Source organism: Eupeodes corollae, chromosome 2 (assembly GCF_945859685.1).
Source record: "Eupeodes corollae chromosome 2, idEupCoro1.1, whole genome shotgun sequence".
Lineage (NCBI taxonomy): Eukaryota > Metazoa > Arthropoda > Insecta > Diptera > Syrphidae > Eupeodes > Eupeodes corollae.
In genome coordinates this window covers 105,074,468-105,094,300 of record NC_079148.1, presented here as the reverse complement: position 1 = coordinate 105,094,300, position 19,833 = coordinate 105,074,468, and the positions used below count along the sequence as shown (strand labels likewise).

The window sequence follows — 19,833 nt, the reverse complement described above, 5'->3', positions numbered from 1 at the left end:
ACTCTACAAAAGTAGAGCGACAGGGACAGCAAACGACGCCATATTTCTTGCCGCTCTTGTGACATTTCCCTGCAATATAGTTTGCCATTTCATGATGAAAAGATGTACGGGCCAACAACGAATCGAAATTATTAAAATTTACTATCGAAATTCTAAGTCAGTAGCCTTATTATTTATTAAGAGCGCTACCTCCAATTTATGGTCATCATAATCGTCCTAGCAGATCAACAATTGAGCGACTAGCGGACAAATTTTGAATCCACAGGAACAGTTCGTTTCTGTGCCAGCCAGTGAGACAAAAAAGTGCCCGTAGTGTCGAGAACATTGCTGCCGCTGAGGTTTCAGTTGCAGAAAACCCAAATGTGTCTCTCACACGTCGTCGTTCTCAAGCGTGGGGCATCTCTGTTACGTCGTTGTGGTGAATTTTGCGAACAAATCTGGGCCTACATACTTACAAGATTCAATTGAAGGAAGAACTGAAGCCGATTGACCACCAAAGTGTCGTATGTTTGTGAGTTGGGCCGAGCAACAACTTAAAAAGGATTCGGATTTTTATCGAGAAATCATCTTCAGTGATGAGGGGCTCGTTTCTGGCTGAATGGCTTCGTCAATAAACAAAATATGCGGTATTGGTCAGGCAGCAACTCACGCGTACTCCATGAGTCATCATTGCATGCCGAAAAAATTACGTTTTTGTGTGATTTATGAGCCGGTGCCCTCATTAGCCCGTACTTCTTCCGTGATGACCAAGACCTGCACTTTACTGTGAATGGGGATCGCTACCGTTCAATGATAACTAAATATTTTTGGCCCCAATTGGATGATATGGTTCCTGTTAGATGGCGGCGGCGTCACAAGCCACACAGCTAACTTGATAATCAATTTATTGGAAACCAAGTTTGGAGAACGTGTTATCTCACGAAATAGTCCAGCCGTTTGGCCGCCTCGGAAGTGCAATTTGACGTCGTTAGATTTTCTGTGGGGCTACGTCAAGTCTTTAGTCTATGCCAACAAGCCAGTGGACGATTGATGAATTTGTATGAATATCGAACGTCATTTAATCTTGGAAACCGTCTTAAATGGGGTTCAGATTCTGAAATTCTGCAAGCGTGCCCGTGGTGGCTATGCAAAAGAAATCGAGTTCCATACATAATGGCAACAAACGTACTTTCAGGAAATTAAGAATTTCATTAATATCTAAAACCGTGTTTTGTTTTATTTATTAAAAAATGTTTGTAGCGCTCTTATTAAAAAACCCCATACAACCTTCTTATTTATGCTTATTATTTCCCTTAAACATAAAATTGGTATTAAAAAGTTTTAGACATTTCAATAGCGATTTATGGAGAAAATAAATGTCAAGTTCTTATTGAAAAATCTATAATATTTAAAGAAAGCGAAATTGCCACACTGGTATCAGTTGAAAATTTGTTTTATTTTATTTTTGTTTGCTGTAATTTTCGTCAACAATAGACCTAAATTATTTAATAACTGTTTTGCTTACTTCTTTTTTCAATTAGTGGCTTTTCATCGATGGGTTTTCATTTAAATTTAAAATTTATTCTGCAAACTCATACAAAAACTAATCTTTTCTTAACGGTCTTATAAGAAATATAAGATCTTATCATACTAAGATGATCTGCAAAAATGCAGTCTAACCGAGACAACATCGAACGTCACATTGTATTGGAAATTAACAGGCATCAGAATATATTAAAAAAGTGTAATTAAAAAGAAACAATCTAATTATGATAATGTGAGCAACGTTTTTAATCAGATAATTAATTTAAAATCACAACAGTAGCCGTAACAAGAAAACTTCGGACAGTATTATCTAAAAAATTGAAGTTAAGTTTAAATTAAAATTCTTTTGCTTGGACGAAAATATTTGCAGGTTTTTAGGATAAACAAACCTTTTTTCCTTTAAGAAAGTTTTGTTTCTAATTGATTAAAGGACAAATAACAATTACATAGACAAGAAAGAGAACATTTTGAAAAAATCTTATTTTAAAAAGAAAGCTTGTAAAAAAAATGTTGTACTTTCTTTAATCCAAATTTTCATCAAAGTAAAAATCACAAATTTAATAAGCATTTTATAAAACAAGGTAAATTATTGAGCAATGACATTTCTTATAAATTTTTAGCAATTCCTATGCTACATAGTTGCAACACTTTAAGGGGATATGCTCAAAAAGCAGAAACTGTCAGAAAATTATGAATAACAGCTAGGTTCTCAAAATCAAGTGAAATGCAATCGAAATCGAAATTAAAAATCGAGTGAAATTGTTTCCAAGGTTATATTATTCGATCGGTTACAAATATTCGATCACTTTTCGAAAACACTTTAAGTGAAATTTAAGCAGCTATTAAAATAAATAAAATAAGGTGGCGCGACAGTCCGTTGACTACTAAGGCCTAGTAACTTACAACACTCAACCATTCCTGTGTGCAAGTAATGATTTCAGGGATGGAGCGATAAGCAGTTTCCAAATCGGTTAGGAAAGACTCTGGTGTCTGAATGGGTCTTGAAAATTTTTGAAAGAACGTTGTTCTATTCGAAATTTTTAGGGAAGACGTAATTTTTAATAGTTTGTCCGTTCCCTCAAATACAAAGTAAAATGGCAGAAATTGAAATGCAGAACACTTAAATTCACTTAGTTTGGAGTTCGAAAAAAAAATTAAATCTATATCTTTATCGATAGTGAATTTCAGAACTCCAATTTATATTTTCGCTTGATTTCAATTTTATTTCTAGTGAAATTGAAATGTTAAACCAAGCTGGTAAATATATAATTTAAGATCTTTATGTTGACTTCCTCGCAATTTGAGTTTATTTGTTCAAATCAGACTATGAAGATCCACAAGGCAGTCAATTCGTATCTAAAAGAATGCAGAGGACTCATCTTTGCTAATGTTTTAATTTATTTTAAATTTCTATTATTATTTACAGACTTTAAAGAAGTAGCTATTAACCGAGAGGATTTTTGTTTGACATAAATCATAAGATGAGTAAGTGAAAGACTCAGAATGAGCTTTGAAATCAGTTTTAAGCACAGCACTGTACTATACATCTTAATCAATATGTTTTATAGCTTTCACTTAAGAATAAAAAATAAGTTATAAATAAAAAATCCATTTGTTTTTTTTTGTTCAAAAAAAAGTAAAATAAAAAAAAACTTTTAACTTAACTACCACCATAAAAATGCCTGAGAGTCAATTAACGCCTCTTCATCAGGGCAGTATCTTCACACAAAAAAAAAACCATTAGAATTTGCGCAGGCGAGTTGTTTTGACTGGTTCGACTTTAAAACAATTTTTTTTTTCGAAACTTAAATATTTGGGGAGTACAATAAAAGTCATTTACCCTTTCACTTATTTCGATTCTCAAAAAATAAAAACAAAAATTATTTGAAACTTTGACATTTCTAATGTACTAACAAACTGATCCAATTAAGGATTTTTCATATTGAAAGAAATTGAATTTATTTTTTGTATTTATGACTGCGGCTTAGTAATCAAGACATCGAGGGTATAAATATACTGAGCAGAAGTTAGGAATGCAATCAGTTCAAATCGTTGCATTACTCTTAAGAGGTTCTCATTTGTCAAGTTCGGTCGGAGCATCTTCAACTTAACTTCAATAATGAAATTCGTAATTGTTTTTGTTGCTTTGTTTGCTGTATGCGCTGCTGCCCCAGCTGGAAATGATGTTGCAGCAACAGCTGTACGTGATACAAGGGCTAATAATGGACTCGATAAATACGATTTCGAGTAAGATAATTCTTCTATGGAAGAATAAATTGAACTAATGTAATTTTTGTTTATATTAAAACTTTTGCAGCTTTGAAACCAGCAGTGGTATTCAACGCCAGGAACATGGTGTTTTGCAAAAATTCGGTGAGAATTCTGCTATTGTTGTGAATGGAGTAGCATCTTGGACTTCACCCGAGGGAATCGTTGTCGAGATGAAATTCACTGCTGACGAAAATGGATACCACCCAATTGTTTAAATTTAAAAATATATTAGAATAATTAAATTTGCTCAGTAGGATATAAAAATCTATAGTTTAAAAATGTATTAAATAATAAAAAGTCAAAACCCGCAACTTATTGATAAATGTTTTTTTTTAATATTATTTTGTTCTTCATTTGGAAAACCAAGAAAAACATCCTTTAAAAAATAATTTGATCTTATCAAAATATTTAAACCATTTAACCTTAACTCTTTCTTGTAGAATCTAAACAAAAAACATTTGACTATAACATATTTAACTACATTAACAGCCACAACTAGTTACACTCGTGCGAATGCGTTCTATTTTCTTTTAATATTGAATTTGTGAAGCTTGAATCTTAATTTCTTAACTTCTTCTACGTACATAACTGATAAGTGAACCTATTTTTGAAGTAAGTGCATCTGGTTCATATTATTTCAATGTATATAATTAAAATTGTTAAGCAATTTAGGAACAAATTAATTTTGAGAGCGCAGTGAATATGGTTCCAATATTATCAAAAGTGCGAACAAGGTCATAAAAATGAGCCCTTAGACTTATGTTCTTAGATAATTTTTCTATTTTATTTTTATTAATTTTCTTATTCAAAATTAAAAGTAACCATTAAAAGGTAGAAATAAATAAATAAAATAATTGTGTTCTATAACATCCCAACATTTAGGGACTACACGGGAAGAATTAAGCATAATTGAGAGTTAACTATAGAAAAGAGCTGCTATGTAAAACCCTGCATATTCCTATGTTGTCAACATGCAAAAAGTCAACAAGTCAATTTTTAACACTTTAAATACATTTTTTAAGCCTGGGTTTGTTTTTGACTTAATTTGAATTCAAAATTTGATTATATTTGTTTTGAAATTCTAAAAATATTTTAATTGCATTCCTAATTTGGACCTTAACCTCCTTTTTTTTAATTTAAGAACTAAATACTAAAATTAAATCCCTTATAAAATATCAAAAGAATAAATTTGTCTTTTACAAGTTTGCACCGAGAATGACACCGTTCCATTTTATAAATACAAAAAGAGGCTGCAATGCGACCAACACACATAACTTCCCAACCTCTCTGTCTATTTGTCTTGCTTAAAAGGTTTATAGTTGTTTGTGCTTTGTTAAAAAAAGGTGTCAGTTGAATTATTAAAACAAAAATACGAATAATATTTTCATAAGATGAAATATTTTGATTTCAAAATCTTTTTTTGTTTATGAGGTTTTAAGTCGAAAACCATTTTTTAATAATTTTAGTAGCATTTCTTAAAAGTTTTTATTTCTTATATAAACAAATACGAATTCGGTGAATGAAATTAATTTGATGTCAATATCTTCTATTATTCACGAGATGTAAAGAACCCAACATCAATTTTTACCAATTTTGTGTGCAGTTGTTTTTAGATTTTAATTTTGTATGAAAATCTGACTTTTGGATTTTTATAAGAAATTTACTGAATGTTGAAAACAATATTTTCTCTGAGATAAAATGAATTTGAAGCCAATTTTTTTAATTTTTGCAAAGATCCAAAGTAAATTTTTTACAAGTTTTATTATTTTTTCTTTTAGGTTTTTATTTTTTTGTAAGAAAACTGTTAATTTGATTTGTCTCAAAATTTAAGTAACTGTTTATAACATTATTTTTTATAACATTAAACTTGTTTCAAGCCAATATCACAAATTATAGAAAAGATATTTAAGTCGAAAATCAGTTTTTACCAACTTTTAGTAATGTTTTTTTAAGTTTTTATTTTTTGTAAAAAAAACTGTTATTCGATTTTTATCAAAATTTTACTAAATGTTGAAAACGTAATTCTTCGTTGCATAAACTTATTAAACAGAAAAAAATCATTTTTCGTACGTAAAATATTCGAGATGGTAACTATTTTGTTTCAGTTTTTTTTTGTATTTATAATGGGTTCACCAAAATGTTAGCCTTGTTTTTAAATTGCTATGGTAAAAAAAACACAAACTCAATATTTGTTATTAAAGCCGGTATCTGGTCTAATTCTTGAGTTTTTGACGACGAAACAAATTTATCGAAATAACAAACGTACGTACACACGCACACACAGACATCTCTTTAAAAATCTTTTCTTTAGACTTTAGGGACGTCGAGAAATATCAAAATTTTCAATTTGATAAATCAAACCGATTACAATAACTGAATATGGGAACTTTATAAAATGCGAAATTGGACATGTATCTAAAGGGTCTCTTTAAAAATATTTCTTGTGTTTTTAGATTTAACTGCAAAAAAATTTGTTTTAAAAAATTTAGATGACTAATAATTTCTACTAAAAAAACCTTGATTAAACACATTTTTTTTAAAACGTTTTAAATTCATTTAATAGTACGTACAAAAATATGACCCATTTGCGAGGTTTTGGAATTTTGAAAAAAAGTGTAATTTTTTTTAAATCAAAAATAAAAACGATGACATTTTTGATCATCAAATATTATTCAAATAGTAAAAAAAACTTTTTGGGAAAACTTAAAAACATAAAATAACGGTTCTATGCGTAGTACCTTCTTGGAGCAACATAAACATTATTGTTTTTCATTGAAAGAAGCCAAGTTAAAAAAATTATTTTAGAGAAATATTTAAAATTCATCGGTTTGTTTTGAAAAAATCGAATCGGTTTACTCCTTTAATTTCCAAGTTTGAACTAAATTGTTCAAATGGTTTTGCTGTAGTGACAAGGACAGACAGCCAGACACACAAATAGACGGACGGAATTCAGGGACCCACTTTTTCGGAATTCTCTTACACCGTAATTTCTTGCTTCATTAATATCTTGAGTTCAAATTTTTTTACTAATGCAACATTTGTCATATATGTAGTTCCTAAATGTCGCAAATAAAAAGAGGCTGGGATGCAACCCACACTGATAACTTCCCATCCATGCCCGTGTATGGATTTCTGAAACTTCAACAAAATATTAATAACGACATTTAGAGTAAAATAGGAAATATGAAGTCAATTCCTTTTTCGTTCTCATAATATTTGAGTCGAAAACCATTTCTAATCAGTATTTTGTTGTATTTGTAGATTTTCCGTGTTTATTAAAAAAACTTGTGAATTGATTTTTTCTAAATAAATAACTTAAATCAAGCAACAATATTTTGAAAATGATTTCTATATCTGTGTTTGTACCCGAAAGCCAGTTTTTATTAATTTTGGCAGCATTGTATACCGATTGGATTTTTCCAAGAACATCTCATATTAACAACAATATTTTGAGTAGAATAAAATAATTTGAAGTCAATACCTTTATACCTTATCTCTCTAAAAATCATTAGTTAAGATTCTAAATACTTTGAAACGTCAACAAATGTCAAAAATTTCATTTCGACAGATAGGATCGATTACAATAACTTCCAATATCAAGGTACAAAATTCATCATGTTATTAAACTGCAACATAAGTCACCGTTTTCAGTGAAAAATTTACTTTAATTCATTGTTTTCAAAATTCTTTAAAAATATCCATAAATATTGTTCTTTCATAATTCAAATAAGGCCCGTATCAATTTATTTTTTTGACTTTTGTAGAAAAAATTTTGTTGCATTAAAAAAACAATTTTTTTCCAAAGTTAACTAAAGCTAGGTGGAGAAGATTATTAGATCTTATAACATTTTCAGTTCAGTGAGTTAAAAAATATTGCACTTAATGTTTTACAAACGTATGAACTTAAATTTCTGTGTAACAATATTGTCAGAAACGTCGCTATCGGATGACATTTCAAATATCCAGCTGGTGTTACTTAAGATATACATATTATGAAAGTTTCTGGAAACATTTTTCCTTGTCATACGCAATAATTCATCTGCGTAGATGCAAACTCGAATAACCAAACTATCTTATTAGAAAATTGTACTACTCGACTGAGGACAAAATTTGTCAACCATTTGAAGATACAATTTTTTATTGAATATGATTCTGGCTTGGTCAGTTAATTTTCAATTTTTGTCAGAACACTTGATGATTTAAGTATATTTCAAGATTTATACATAGCTTAAGGATTGTAATTTTAAAATTAACAATATTTTTCGCTATAATGATGTGGACTAAGATTTCAATAAGCTAAGTTAGCGTTGCAACAATTAAGCACCGAATGATTTCAACAAGATTTTTAAGCTTTTATTTATAAACAGGGATTTTGCTCTGCTGGAATATATCAATATATGTGGTTGTAGTTACTTAAAATAAATGCATTATGTACTGCTATTTTAACGGATGAACTAGATATCAACTGCAAAAAGATATTTTTAAGTGCTATATAAATATTTCTAAATACTAAAATGTGCTTAGTACCTTACCAAAGTTAACATTAAGTTTAAAGGTATTATTGAAGATGCATTCCAATAACTGATTGTATTATTATTTAAATTTATATTTTATTGAAATAGAAAATAATTGAAATAAAAAAGAAACGTGTTTAGCAAAATGTGCTTAAATAGTATGGAATGGGGTGTTGTTTCTATCTCCATCATTTCTACAGTAATATGCTGAAGTATTTATAATAAAAATATAATGTATGACCATTTCGTTGTTAAATATGACATTTGAATGTATGTTTTATTAAAAAGTGTTGGGTGTTTCCATCACTCTTATTATGAAGTCAAATAAAAGCTGAAAGTTAGTTCGGAGTTGAGGATTTATCAAAAACTTCGTCTTTCCATATTATTTCTTAAACAAATTTAAAATTTCTGAAACATAAAATCACATTGATTTAAAAAAAAAAGAAATAGACTTAGAAAAGACTATGACTAGGATAAGGATGTTATAAGATAATATTGATTACAATTACTTAAAAAAAAACTAGCAAACTAGCTGAAAAGCAAGGATGAGCTACTGCACGAAAGACCCATCTACAATTGGTTGAAAACAAATCATAAATCCAAATGTAACAATATATTTCGTACTATGAAGTTTGTTTTATTTTTGTTTTAATTTTGCCAACAAATTTTGAAATAATACAAATAAAACTTGTTTTTTCATTAATTATTTTTGAAATTTGGACGGAACTTATATTTGTATAGGTACACATATTTTATCGGGTACTTTCTTACCAATTTAAAAATACCAACCGTTAATTTCAAAGTTTTATTTTTATTCTTTCAAGTACTTCTTGTTTTGTTATTAAGACTGGAACGATATAACAGTACTTAGCGATTTTGGAATATTTTGAGTCAGCAAGCTTCTTAATATAAAACAAGGACACAAATTTCTTAGAAATCATTCAGTAATCAGTTATCACAACGCTTACTTGCAACCAAATCTCAAAATGAAATTCATCATTGTTTTTGTTGCCCTTGTCTCTGTGGCCTTGGCTGCTTCTCCAATCTCCTCCGATCCAAGAAGTGCTGAAGTCCTCCGTTACGAGAACACCAACATTGGTGTTGAAGGATACAACTATGCGTGAGTATACTTTACCTTTCTATTCTGGAATAAATTACTGACGTAACTTAATACTTTTTCAAAAAACTATAGCCTTGAGACAAGTGATGGTAAATCAGTAAGCGAAGAAGCTGTCTTGAAGAATAATGGCAAGGATGGTGAATCTTTGTCTGTTCATGGCAAATACAGTTATGTTGGACCCGATGGTGTCACATACGAAGTTGAATACATTGCTGATGAAAACGGTTACCAACCCCAAGGTGCTCATTTGCCAAAATAAATAAATGATAACTGATGAAAGCAACTCGAAAACTGTCGATTATTGTTAAGAAATAGAAGAAAATAATAAAACTAAATTCTGTTTTATATTTTCTTCTATTGATTGTTGAAAATAAAAAAAATGCAAAACATTGAAAAAATGATTATTTTTTGAGAATTTATGTCAGTAAAATAACAATTATTTAGATTCCCTGAGACCAAAAACTTGCTTAGAAATTGATGTAGATTTAGCACTTTAATTGTGACAAAAGCTATAAGAAATAAGTTTAACAATATAGAAAATAATCTTTAGAAAAACTAAGTGGAACCATTTATAAAGAAGAGTCTTTTAATGTAACTATTCTTCATGTTGTGTGGAGATATTCTGTTGATTAGATATTTTCTTTGATAAAAGCTAACCCTTTCAAACCGAAAAATTACTGACCATTTGAACGTACCCAGGGCTCCATTTCACAAAAAACTCCTCACTTTACATTTATTTTCTGTGTGAAAAGGTTTGTTAATTCGCAAAGTATTTTTTTGTTTAGTAAAAAAATAAAACTTTAAAGTAACCTCTTTCGAAGTTCTCTGCCGCCAAGACAGTGTATCGAAAACCAGTGGCAACATTGCCAAGATGCAATCAGAGAAGCCGCCTCTGATGTACTGGGCTTTAAGAAACCACCAACAAGGAACCTCTCATTTGATGACAGGATGACCATGCAGGATGACCATGGAGAATTCACGCTGCTCCATAAAGGTTGGAAACAACTTAACAGAACCTTTCGATGTCAAAAAAGGTTTTAGACAAGGTGATGCGATGTCATGTGATTTTTTAACAACGTGCTTGAAAGAATAGTGCAGAGATCACACGTCAACACTAGAGGCACTATCTTTCAAAAGCCTGTCCAATTACTAGCATATGTTGATGACATTGACGTAATCGGAGGAACTCAGCGTGATGTCAATGGAGCTTTTGTGAGTATTAAGGCAGAGGCGGCAAAAATGGGTTTAACGGGCAAAACAAAGTACATGCTGTCATCAAAAAAGGACCTACAACATTGATGTCTTGGCCAAAAAGTCACCATCGACAGACGTAACTTTGAAGTAGTCAAGGACTTCGTCTACCTAGCCTCCGCTGTAAACACAGAAAACAACACAAGCGTTGAGATCAAAAGTTCAGTGTGTGATCTACGGTCCAGTATGCATCGAAGGGGTGTGGAAGAGAAGATGGAAAGACGAGCTTACGGGCTGGGGCCGAGCTAGATGCAGAAGTTTTTTGGGTGAGGCCCTAGTTCACCCAGGACTGCAGCGCCAACTTATGTAAGTAAAACCAAAAACTGTAGGATTTATTTGATTTTTTGTAAAGTTCTTTAGTAATATACTGAAAATGAAGAAATTAATAATAGTTAATGGAAATAAGCTTTTTTTGTTTTTACGAATCTACCAAAGAACGTGAATTTTGAACCTTTGAGTTAAAGCGTTGATTCATCTAAATTTTAATTGAAAAGGTCAGATTTTATAGAACTTTTTATCCTTGTAGCCGTCCTTTAATGGAATTTGACAGTTTATAGCAAAACTCTGTTCTTTTGAAAAGCTGTTAGAAAATAACGAAATGTACCATACAATTCAATAGCCAAAATAATATGTGCTAAAATCTCTTGCAACAACTTTTGTATACACTCCATTTAGCTGGAAACCTGTCCAATATCACAATGTTGCATTTGAACAACGAATAAGCAAAGCAACCATCTCAAAAATAGTTCATCGAGTGTCGAATATTGTCATTGACTTATTTCTCTTAAAACCATTTGCTAGGCACAAAATTGTTCAGACATAACCTTGCAATTTTTCTCAAGAGGGATTTCCTTATGTAGCTGGATGTGTTGACGGTACCACGACAGATATTGATTTACCAAGCTTTTGGTTGATATCTTAAGTGAGACATATGTGACCCAACAGGGCTCGGGGATAAACGTCAACTATTCCATAAAGATTTAAATACTTCGGAAGATCAATTTGTTTTTAGATCTTTACTTGAAAGAAAACCAAGAATATGCGAAACTAGTTCTATTTAAAATTATATATTCGCAAACTTTGGATAGTATCAGATTATATATATAGATATTAAACTGTATCCAAAAATTAACATATATTTGAAAATTAGTATTTCGTTTCAAGTTGCCTTTGTTTGTAATAAATAAATCATCACCATTCAAAATACCAGCTTTTGATAAGTATTAATTAAGGTCAATTTCTAGCACATCCGGTATGCACCGGATATCCACGAAACGGTTATTCCGGTTCCTCCACTCCGAGTATGCTAAAAGCGAATACTTTAACCGGTATAAAAATGCTGGCATTGTTTGTAAAAGTTTACGATCAACACTCCCAAAGTCTCTCTTTTTTATAATAAAAGAAATTCTTGTCTAAAAGCCCATCAAACCAGTTAATAAGAAAACCTGTCAAGAAATGCATCGTGAGGTTTTAAGCCCAATTTTAACCGGTTGGCAACTGACTTGTTGGTTCATGTTTAGTTTCGGTTCACACATGTGAAAACTGATACCATATTTTATATATTATGAAAGATGCTTTTTTGTAGATATTTTGGATAAGGATAGAAATTATCTTGACTATTTATTCCTTAAGTTTTAGAATTCGAAAAATTAAGCAGTATTTCAATATTACCATTGATTTCCGCAAACTAGTTCTGCCTTCAACAAATTTAAGCCACTGTAATTTTGTTTACAATTTCCATCTAGATAAGCTCCACGTCTCTTCAAAATCAATCTCAAATTCACTTTTTTCCTTTGAAAAGACACAAACAAGTAGAAAAAGCAAAATTAAACAACACAAATTTTTCACTTGGTCCTATGCCATACACAACTTTTATTGCTTTGGTTTTCAAACCAAGAAATCCTTAATTAAGAACTACTCAACATATCGTTTGAATACCAATCGATAAACTGATCAGTCAGTGAACTTCAACGACGACTACGAAAACGAAGCCGACGCACCAGTTCTACCTTCCACTATAAGTGTTTGTCATTTAAAGGGTTGGGGCAACGGGCAAATGAGCACCTTGTGGTTGGAAACCGTTCTCATCGGCGAGGTAGGTAACCTGGTATGTGACACCATCGGGTCCGATGTAGCTGAATTGTCCTTGGACGGAGATAGCTTCGTTTTCGGAACCAACGTTCTTCAAGACTCCTTGTTCGCTGGCAGACTTGCCATCGCTGGTCTCAACACTACAATAAGAAATAAAAAAAGTTATTGAAAATGCCATTTATGGATCTTGTTGTTAAGTTCAACTTACGCGTATTTGAATCCTTCAACTCCGATATTGTCGTTGTCATAACGAAGGGTTTCAGCGTGAGCTGAGTCCAAAGGAGATGTAGCGGCCAAGGCAACGGCGAAGAGGGCGGTGAATACAATAACGAATTTCATCTTGAGATAAGGTTGTCTATTAGTTGTCGTTGAGATAACTGAATGATACAAATATGGAGGCTTCATTCCAATTTATACAAATAATTTTCGACAGAAATTGGGCGAGTAAACCAGTTAGGTCATAATAATGTTCACTTAAAAACTGCAGAATGCAAAATAGCGTCCATTTGAATTTTTAATCAAAAAATTACTCTACTCGGACATCGTAGGCGACAGTGAATTTTCATGCTAAATTTATATTTTTATTATTATCTATGTCACTGAATATTAAATTAGAAGTCTAGCCCAATTTAGAATTAATTTTACTGACCAAAGATTATTTTGCATTGCGTTTTCCATTACCAACTTTAAAGTATAGTGATGCTCGCATTTAAAGTACTCTCAGATCATTTCATTTTTAATGTTCAATCTTTTTGACGGATTCTTTTGTAACCTTATTGTGTCATTTTCAGGACTACAAATAAAGCGTCAATATATGAGCATGAACTAATTAAATTCAATAAGTCATTAAAACTGGTACATATTTTCATTTTATAATGTCACATACGAGTAATATTGGAAGTTTGAGCTATTAGATAAAAACCTATAATATTTATAATTTAATTTTTGACTTGATAATTTTCATTTCAGATTTGAATATAAAGTGAATTGAATTCAATGTTAATGTTTTAATTTGGTCTGGTTTGCCGATTTTATTTAGAAGTTCACATTATTCGAATAAATGTGTGGGCGATTTATGCAAACTTATATTTAAATATAGATTCGTTTGTTAAAGTTCACATAAAAAAGTGAAATTCATAATCATGAATCAAAATGTGAATGATTAAAAAATGTCCTAAATCAGTGTTATATTTTTTTTTTTAACTTCCCATAGGAATTTATAGTAAATGGTCTGATTTTTCGAATTGACATTGTTAACATTTCTTGGTCCCTTAAGTCTAAAAAAGAGATTTTAGACAGATGTCTGTGCGTGCGTGTGTACGTACGCTCGTGCGTCCGTATACCCATAAGTCAATACGTCCGTACGTTCAGAATTCATTTTTCGTCGTCCATGTATCAAGAAGCATTGGAGATTTCTACTTCCAATAAATTTTGTTATAGAGATAATGATATAGAAAGAAAATTGAGTGGTTGGTTTTTTTACCATAACAAACAAAAATTAACATTTTGGTTAACCCAAAATATCTCACGAACTAATAACGCTAGAGACTTGAGTTAAAGTTTGTTCTATATAATGTGACGTGATACCAAACTAATATAATTTTGAAAATTTTTTTACTGTTTTTTTGTCTAAATCAAAAAAACTGAAAAATTGCAACGAAAAATGATTTCATCTCCGAAATAATTGTTATTTATTTATTTATGTATTTAGTTTATCTATCGAGTACATTAACTTTCTTAGATTAAGCATATGTGAGTATAGAATGATGGGCTTGATATAGATATACATACATACAAGATACTGACAATAAATTAAGACAAGAAGGTAAATTAAGTTAGTTAATAAAAAATGTGTATATAATAATAATTTTACATGTTATATAATATGATACTTTTACAAATATTCCGACTCATATTAAAATCGATTACGTAGTCATATTTATTATAATTAATAGAAGCCATAGTTATTGGGTCATTAAAACCGTAGTTAGTCCTATGTGAGGGTATAAAAAGTAAATCACCTCCTCTAGGTCTAATCGACGTATCATACAAACGGGACATACAAACTAAACTTAGAGAGCAATTGTGAACATTGAATATGCCCACAAAAAACATCTCGTGCAAAAAGAATAGAAAAATATTCACCTCTTATACTAAGTGCCTTAAGATTAATCAAAGCACATCTGGCATCATATGATGGACTATAGGACCAATTTAATTTTCTTATAGCAAATTTAGTGAATCTTCTTTGAATTTTCTCAATGCGTAGCCGGGTATTAGCATAATACGGATTCCACACAACAGAACAGTACTCTAGAGATGAACGTATCAATGCAATGTAAATTGACTTGAGAGTATAAAGATCTTGAAAATCTTTAGCATTACGAAATAAGAAACCTAACATTGAGTTTGCCTTTGATATCATATAGTCGTAATGCCAGGAGAATTTAAATTGTTCGTCAAAAATCACGCCTAGATCTTTTTGTTTGAATACTCTCTTCAGGCGTATATTGGCAATTTTATAGTCAAATAAGATGGGGTTAAAAATTTTGAATATAGTTAAGACAGAACACTTACTAATATTAAAAAATAGTCCATTGCGATCACACCAAACAGAAATATTATTTAAGTCATACTGTAGTTCAAAAACATCGGATTCGGTCCTAACTTCCTTGAATATTTTAAGGTCATCAGCATATAACAAGCAATTTGAGTGAATAACATGTGTTGGCAAATCATTAATGAACAATAAAAATAAAAGTGGACCAAGATGGCTGCCTTGTGGAACACCTGAAGAATTTGTGATCTCTGAAGAAATTTCAGATCCAAGTTTTACAAATTGTTTTCTTCCAATCAAGTAGCTTCTCAACCACAATAATAATTTCGAGTGAAAACCCAGAAATTCTAGTTACTTAATCAGAATGTTATGTTGGACGCTGTCAAAAGCTTTGGAAAAATCAGTAAAAATTGAGTCAACTTGATATCTATTCTCTAAGGCAGACAGGCAGGCATTAGAAAAAATTACCAAGTTCGTAGTTGTGGATTTACCGCTCACAAAACCATGCTGAAAATCAGATATATTATTACAAACCGCAGCATACAACTTATTTTTGACAATAGCTTCAAAGATTTTCGGAACTATCTGAAGCTTTGCAATGGGCCTATAATTTGTAATTACTTTTTTCGAGCCGGATTTATGAATCGGAGTAATAAAAGACCACTTCCAAGTTTCAAGGAACTCACCATAACATAAAGATTTATTAAATAGAATACGAAGTGGCTTGAGAAGTCCAAGCTTACAAATTTTTAAGAAAATTGGTGGAATATTATCAGGTGCAAGAGAATAACTCGATTCCAGAGAAGATAATTCCTTTAGAATATCCTCTTCCGTTATAGTAAGATGACCAATATCAGTTATAGCATCACATAACGGTACACTTGTACATTCAATATCAAGATTTACAAAATTTGACTGGAAAAAAGAAGCAAACATGTTGCTTATAACATTTAAGTTATCACTTAAAACACCATTTAGCTCCATTTCAGATGGAATGCCAAGTGATTTTTTCTTTGTATTAATAAAAGTCCAGAACGCTTTAGAATTGTGCTTGATTTTTGACTCAAGCGACCAAAGATATTGATTGTGAAGAAATTTCTTCAAATACTCATATTCTTTTCTTAATTGACAAAATTTACTTCGAAGTGAGACATCTTTTCTTCTCTTTTTGTACATGTTTGTCATTGCACGTTTTAAATTTAAAAGATGTTTATTAAACCAATAATTGCATGCAACGAACAGTAACGTTTTTGAAATCTGGTAAAATTTTGAGAAAAATTAAATAGACAGTTTTGTTTACAAAATATAAAAACCTAACAACACATTCCTAAAACTTGGTTAACATTTATTTCGATTCAAATATCTTTTTAAAACTTAAAAAAATTGGCTTCAACCTAATTTCGTCTAATAGTAATCTTTTTTATAAAAAATCAACATTTCATTAAAATTAAAATGTGCAAAAAATAGTACGCAAAATTAATATTCGATTCTTGATATCTCATAATTAATGAAGGAATTGACTTCAAAATGATTTCATTTAGTGCTAAATTTTCTTCGAAAAAAAACAGTATGTATTATGTTCTAACATTAGAAAAAATTGGTTTCCGACTTTAAACCTCCATTAACGAAAATAGATTTTAAAATCAAAATATTGTCATATACATATTATTTTGTTGGCATTTTTTAGTTAATCTTTTAGAAAAATTCAACTGACAATTTTTTTTAAAAAAATGCGAAAATCTAAAAAAACAAAAAAAGACTTTTTTAATAAATATGATTTTAAAATCATGAAAATGAAAATAAATATAAACACATGCGAAACGCATATATTAACACTTTTATGCTGGTTTATATTTGTTTTCATTTTCTTGATTATAAAATCATATTTATTCAAACAAACGATGTTCAGGAAAAAACAATTCGACTGTTAACAGTCAAATATTTCTTTTTCAAAAAAAGACTGATAATAAACGGTTTCCGACTAAAGTATTATTTTACTAACACAAAATATTATTATAAATATTTTGTTAAAGCTTTAAACAAGACAAAGCCACAGATGGGATGAGAAGTTATCGTTGTGAGTCGCACCCCAACCTCTTTTTTGAAAATGATTTCTTATTTTAATGTAACAATCCAAATTTAAAGTTGCCATTGCATGAGCAGAACAATTAAAAACTGCCCGAATTGAAGTCAAGAGTGGCGCAGTCCTGACATAATCAATGTCCAACTATATATTTATTGTGTTATATAATATAAATTTTGAATTATAACTGGTAATACATTTTTAAAATAATTGTCGACAAAAACTCCCTAAGTACATTTTTAGAAAAATTAAAGAAACATAGCTTATGCAAATATAAAAAATGTATATTCTTTCAAAACTCCATAAACTCTACATTCCTTTGTTATTTAATTAAAAAGTGTCAATTTTTAAATTGATTACAAACCATACATGCAGATATTTCAAAACACAAAAATGGACTAAAGGAGTTCTAATAGAAAGGCAATGAAATAATCTATATTCATTTTTAAAAGTTCTATTCCTTTGTAATTCAAACTAGAGAGAGGCCAATTTGACGTTTAGAGGTGTTCAAATAATTGTATCTTTTTTTGAAGCCAATATTTCAGCTGAGAGAACAAAATTTCATATTTATTGGCTAGAAAAGTAGAAATAAATTACAGGTTGATTCCTAAAAGAAATATTAGCTAACTAAAAATCAGAAGGCAATACTTCAACTCTACACAAACTTTTACTTTTAAACAAAAGAAAGCCAGTGCTTTCGCTAATCTGAAATCATGATTGAAAACTATGGTACATTGATTTAAAATAGAATACTTTTTTAATATATTTCAATTTTTTATTAATTATTTTATTATTATTATTTATATTGTGAGTCTTCATGGCTTGGGTGAAAAAGGTGGAATTGGTTCAGGATGATTGGTATCTTGGGTTTGATTATTGACTGGAAGTTCATTTTCAACTACGACTGGAAGTTCACTTTCAGTTCGAGATTCGACTCTTTGTCGAATTTGATCTACATGACGCCTGGCTATCCGATCATCCAAACTTCTTACAATATATGACACTGGTCCTGTAATTTCCGAAATAATACCCTTCAACCACTTAGGGCCAGCAGAATAATTTCTGAAAAATACTGCATCTGCTACGTAAAAAGTTCTTCCCTTTTCTGCTACGAAACTCTCTTCTCTTGTCTCGTCCTTTAAATTGATGTTGTCTGGATGTAACATATCCAACATTGTTCTTAATTTTCTTCTCATTATTAATTCTGCTGGGGCTCTACCGGTTGTTGTATGTGGGGTAGTATGTTGTTTGAACAAAAATCGCTGTAGTTTAAGATGAATGTCTCCTTCTGGTAAGGTTGCAAGTGTTGACTTTGTATACCGCACCATTTGTTCGGCTTGGCCATTACTCAAAGGGTGATAGGGGGCTGTTGTATTGAATTTTATTCTATTGTTTCTATTAAACGCTTTCAACTCTTCAGAGACAAATGCAGAACCGTTATCCGTTATGACTATATTGGGAAGCCCGTGGATCGCAAACATTTCTTGCAGCTTCCTTATAACTTTTAAACTTGACTGATTTGCAACTATCTTCACCTCAAGCCATTTGGACATCGCATCAACGACAATTAAAAATGTGTGGCCTTTATAAGGTCCTGCAAAATCTAGATTTAGAGTTGACCAGGGATTTGTTTCTTCTTGAATAAACTGTCGAGGAGCACTTGGAGAATTTGGTCGATTTAATTGGCATTGAGTTCAAACTCGTACCGCCTGTTCAATATGTTCATTAAATTTTGGCCACCAAACGTAGCATTCGTGCCAAGGACTTCATAAGACTCATTCCCGGGTGATTGGCATGTAGTAAATTTAAAATATTTGCCTGTAGTGTATCTGGTATAACCACACGAGTACTAAACAAGATACAACCTTTGTGTGGATAATTCCGTTCTTCTTTGGAAAAAAAATTTAAATTCTATATCTATTTTTAATGGCCACCCATGAAGTATCCACCGCAGGGTATATCTACTAAAAATGAGAACTGTTACAGAAATATTATAAAATTTGCAAAAAGAAAATTAAATTTGACTCAGATTGTCCGTAAGAGTATTGACTCAATTCATATTCAATTATATAAAAAGAAAATAAGATCTCCCTAAACTAGGTACCTTACATTTGAACATAAGCACTATCCTTTACAAAAGATAAACGCAATGCAAAATTTAGTTCCAAGTCAATAAAAAATAATACTAAATTAGGCTAGACTACTAAATATCTAAACTATCAACTTTAATATTCAGTGCCAAAGATATTAATAATTCACTGTCGCTAAGCAAAATACGAGCAAAGAAATTTTTGAATTAAAAATTCAAATGCACACTATTTTGCATTCTGCAGTTTTTAAGTGAACATTATTATGAGCTAACTGGTTTACTCGCCCAACTTCTGTCGAAAATCATTTGTATAAATTGGATTGAAGCCTCCAT

At 30.7% G+C, this 19,833-nt stretch overlaps 2 protein-coding genes across 2 annotated transcripts; one reads left to right on the top strand and one right to left on the bottom strand.

Annotated features, from left to right (window-relative positions):
* Window positions 1–3,556: 3,556 nt before the first annotated feature.
* On the top strand, window positions 3,557–9,712 carry LOC129945159 (uncharacterized). Its single transcript, XM_056054819.1, has 4 exons — window positions 3,557–3,771; window positions 3,842–4,004; window positions 9,209–9,429; window positions 9,502–9,712. The coding sequence occupies exons 1-4, from the start codon at window positions 3,644–3,646 to the stop codon at window positions 9,686–9,688; spliced, it is 699 nt and encodes a 232-aa protein (XP_055910794.1). The 5' UTR covers window positions 3,557–3,643; the 3' UTR covers window positions 9,689–9,712.
* Window positions 9,713–12,520: 2,808 nt separating this feature from the next.
* LOC129946611 (larval cuticle protein 65Ag1-like) lies at window positions 12,521–13,191 on the bottom strand. The gene is made up of 2 exons (XM_056056866.1): window positions 12,980–13,191; window positions 12,521–12,911 (listed from the first exon to the last, which is right to left on the bottom strand). The coding sequence occupies exons 1-2, from the start codon at window positions 13,174–13,176 to the stop codon at window positions 12,713–12,715; spliced, it is 396 nt and encodes a 131-aa protein (XP_055912841.1). The 5' UTR covers window positions 13,177–13,191; the 3' UTR covers window positions 12,521–12,712.
* Between the last annotated feature and the right edge of the window lie 6,642 nt (window positions 13,192–19,833).

What these genes read in the sequence shown, in the direction of transcription:
- LOC129945159 (XM_056054819.1), top strand. Translation starts at nt 3,644, where the DNA reads ATGAAATTCGTAATTGTTTTTGTTGCTTTGTTTGCTGTATGCGCTGCT. An exon ending in AAAATGGATACCACCCAATT is followed by an intron (nt 4,005 to 9,208) that starts GTTTAAATTTAA and finishes TGAGTCAGCAAG; the next exon opens with CTTCTTAATATAAAACAAGG. An exon ending in GTTGAAGGATACAACTATGC is followed by an intron (nt 9,430 to 9,501) that starts GTGAGTATACTT and finishes AAAAAACTATAG; the next exon opens with CCTTGAGACAAGTGATGGTA.
- LOC129946611 (XM_056056866.1), bottom strand. Translation starts at nt 13,176, where the DNA reads ATGAAGCCTCCATATTTGTATCATTCAGTTATCTCAACGACAACTAAT. An exon ending in GTTGAAGGATTCAAATACGC is followed by an intron (nt 12,912 to 12,979) that starts GTAAGTTGAACT and finishes TTCTTATTGTAG; the next exon opens with TGTTGAGACCAGCGATGGCA.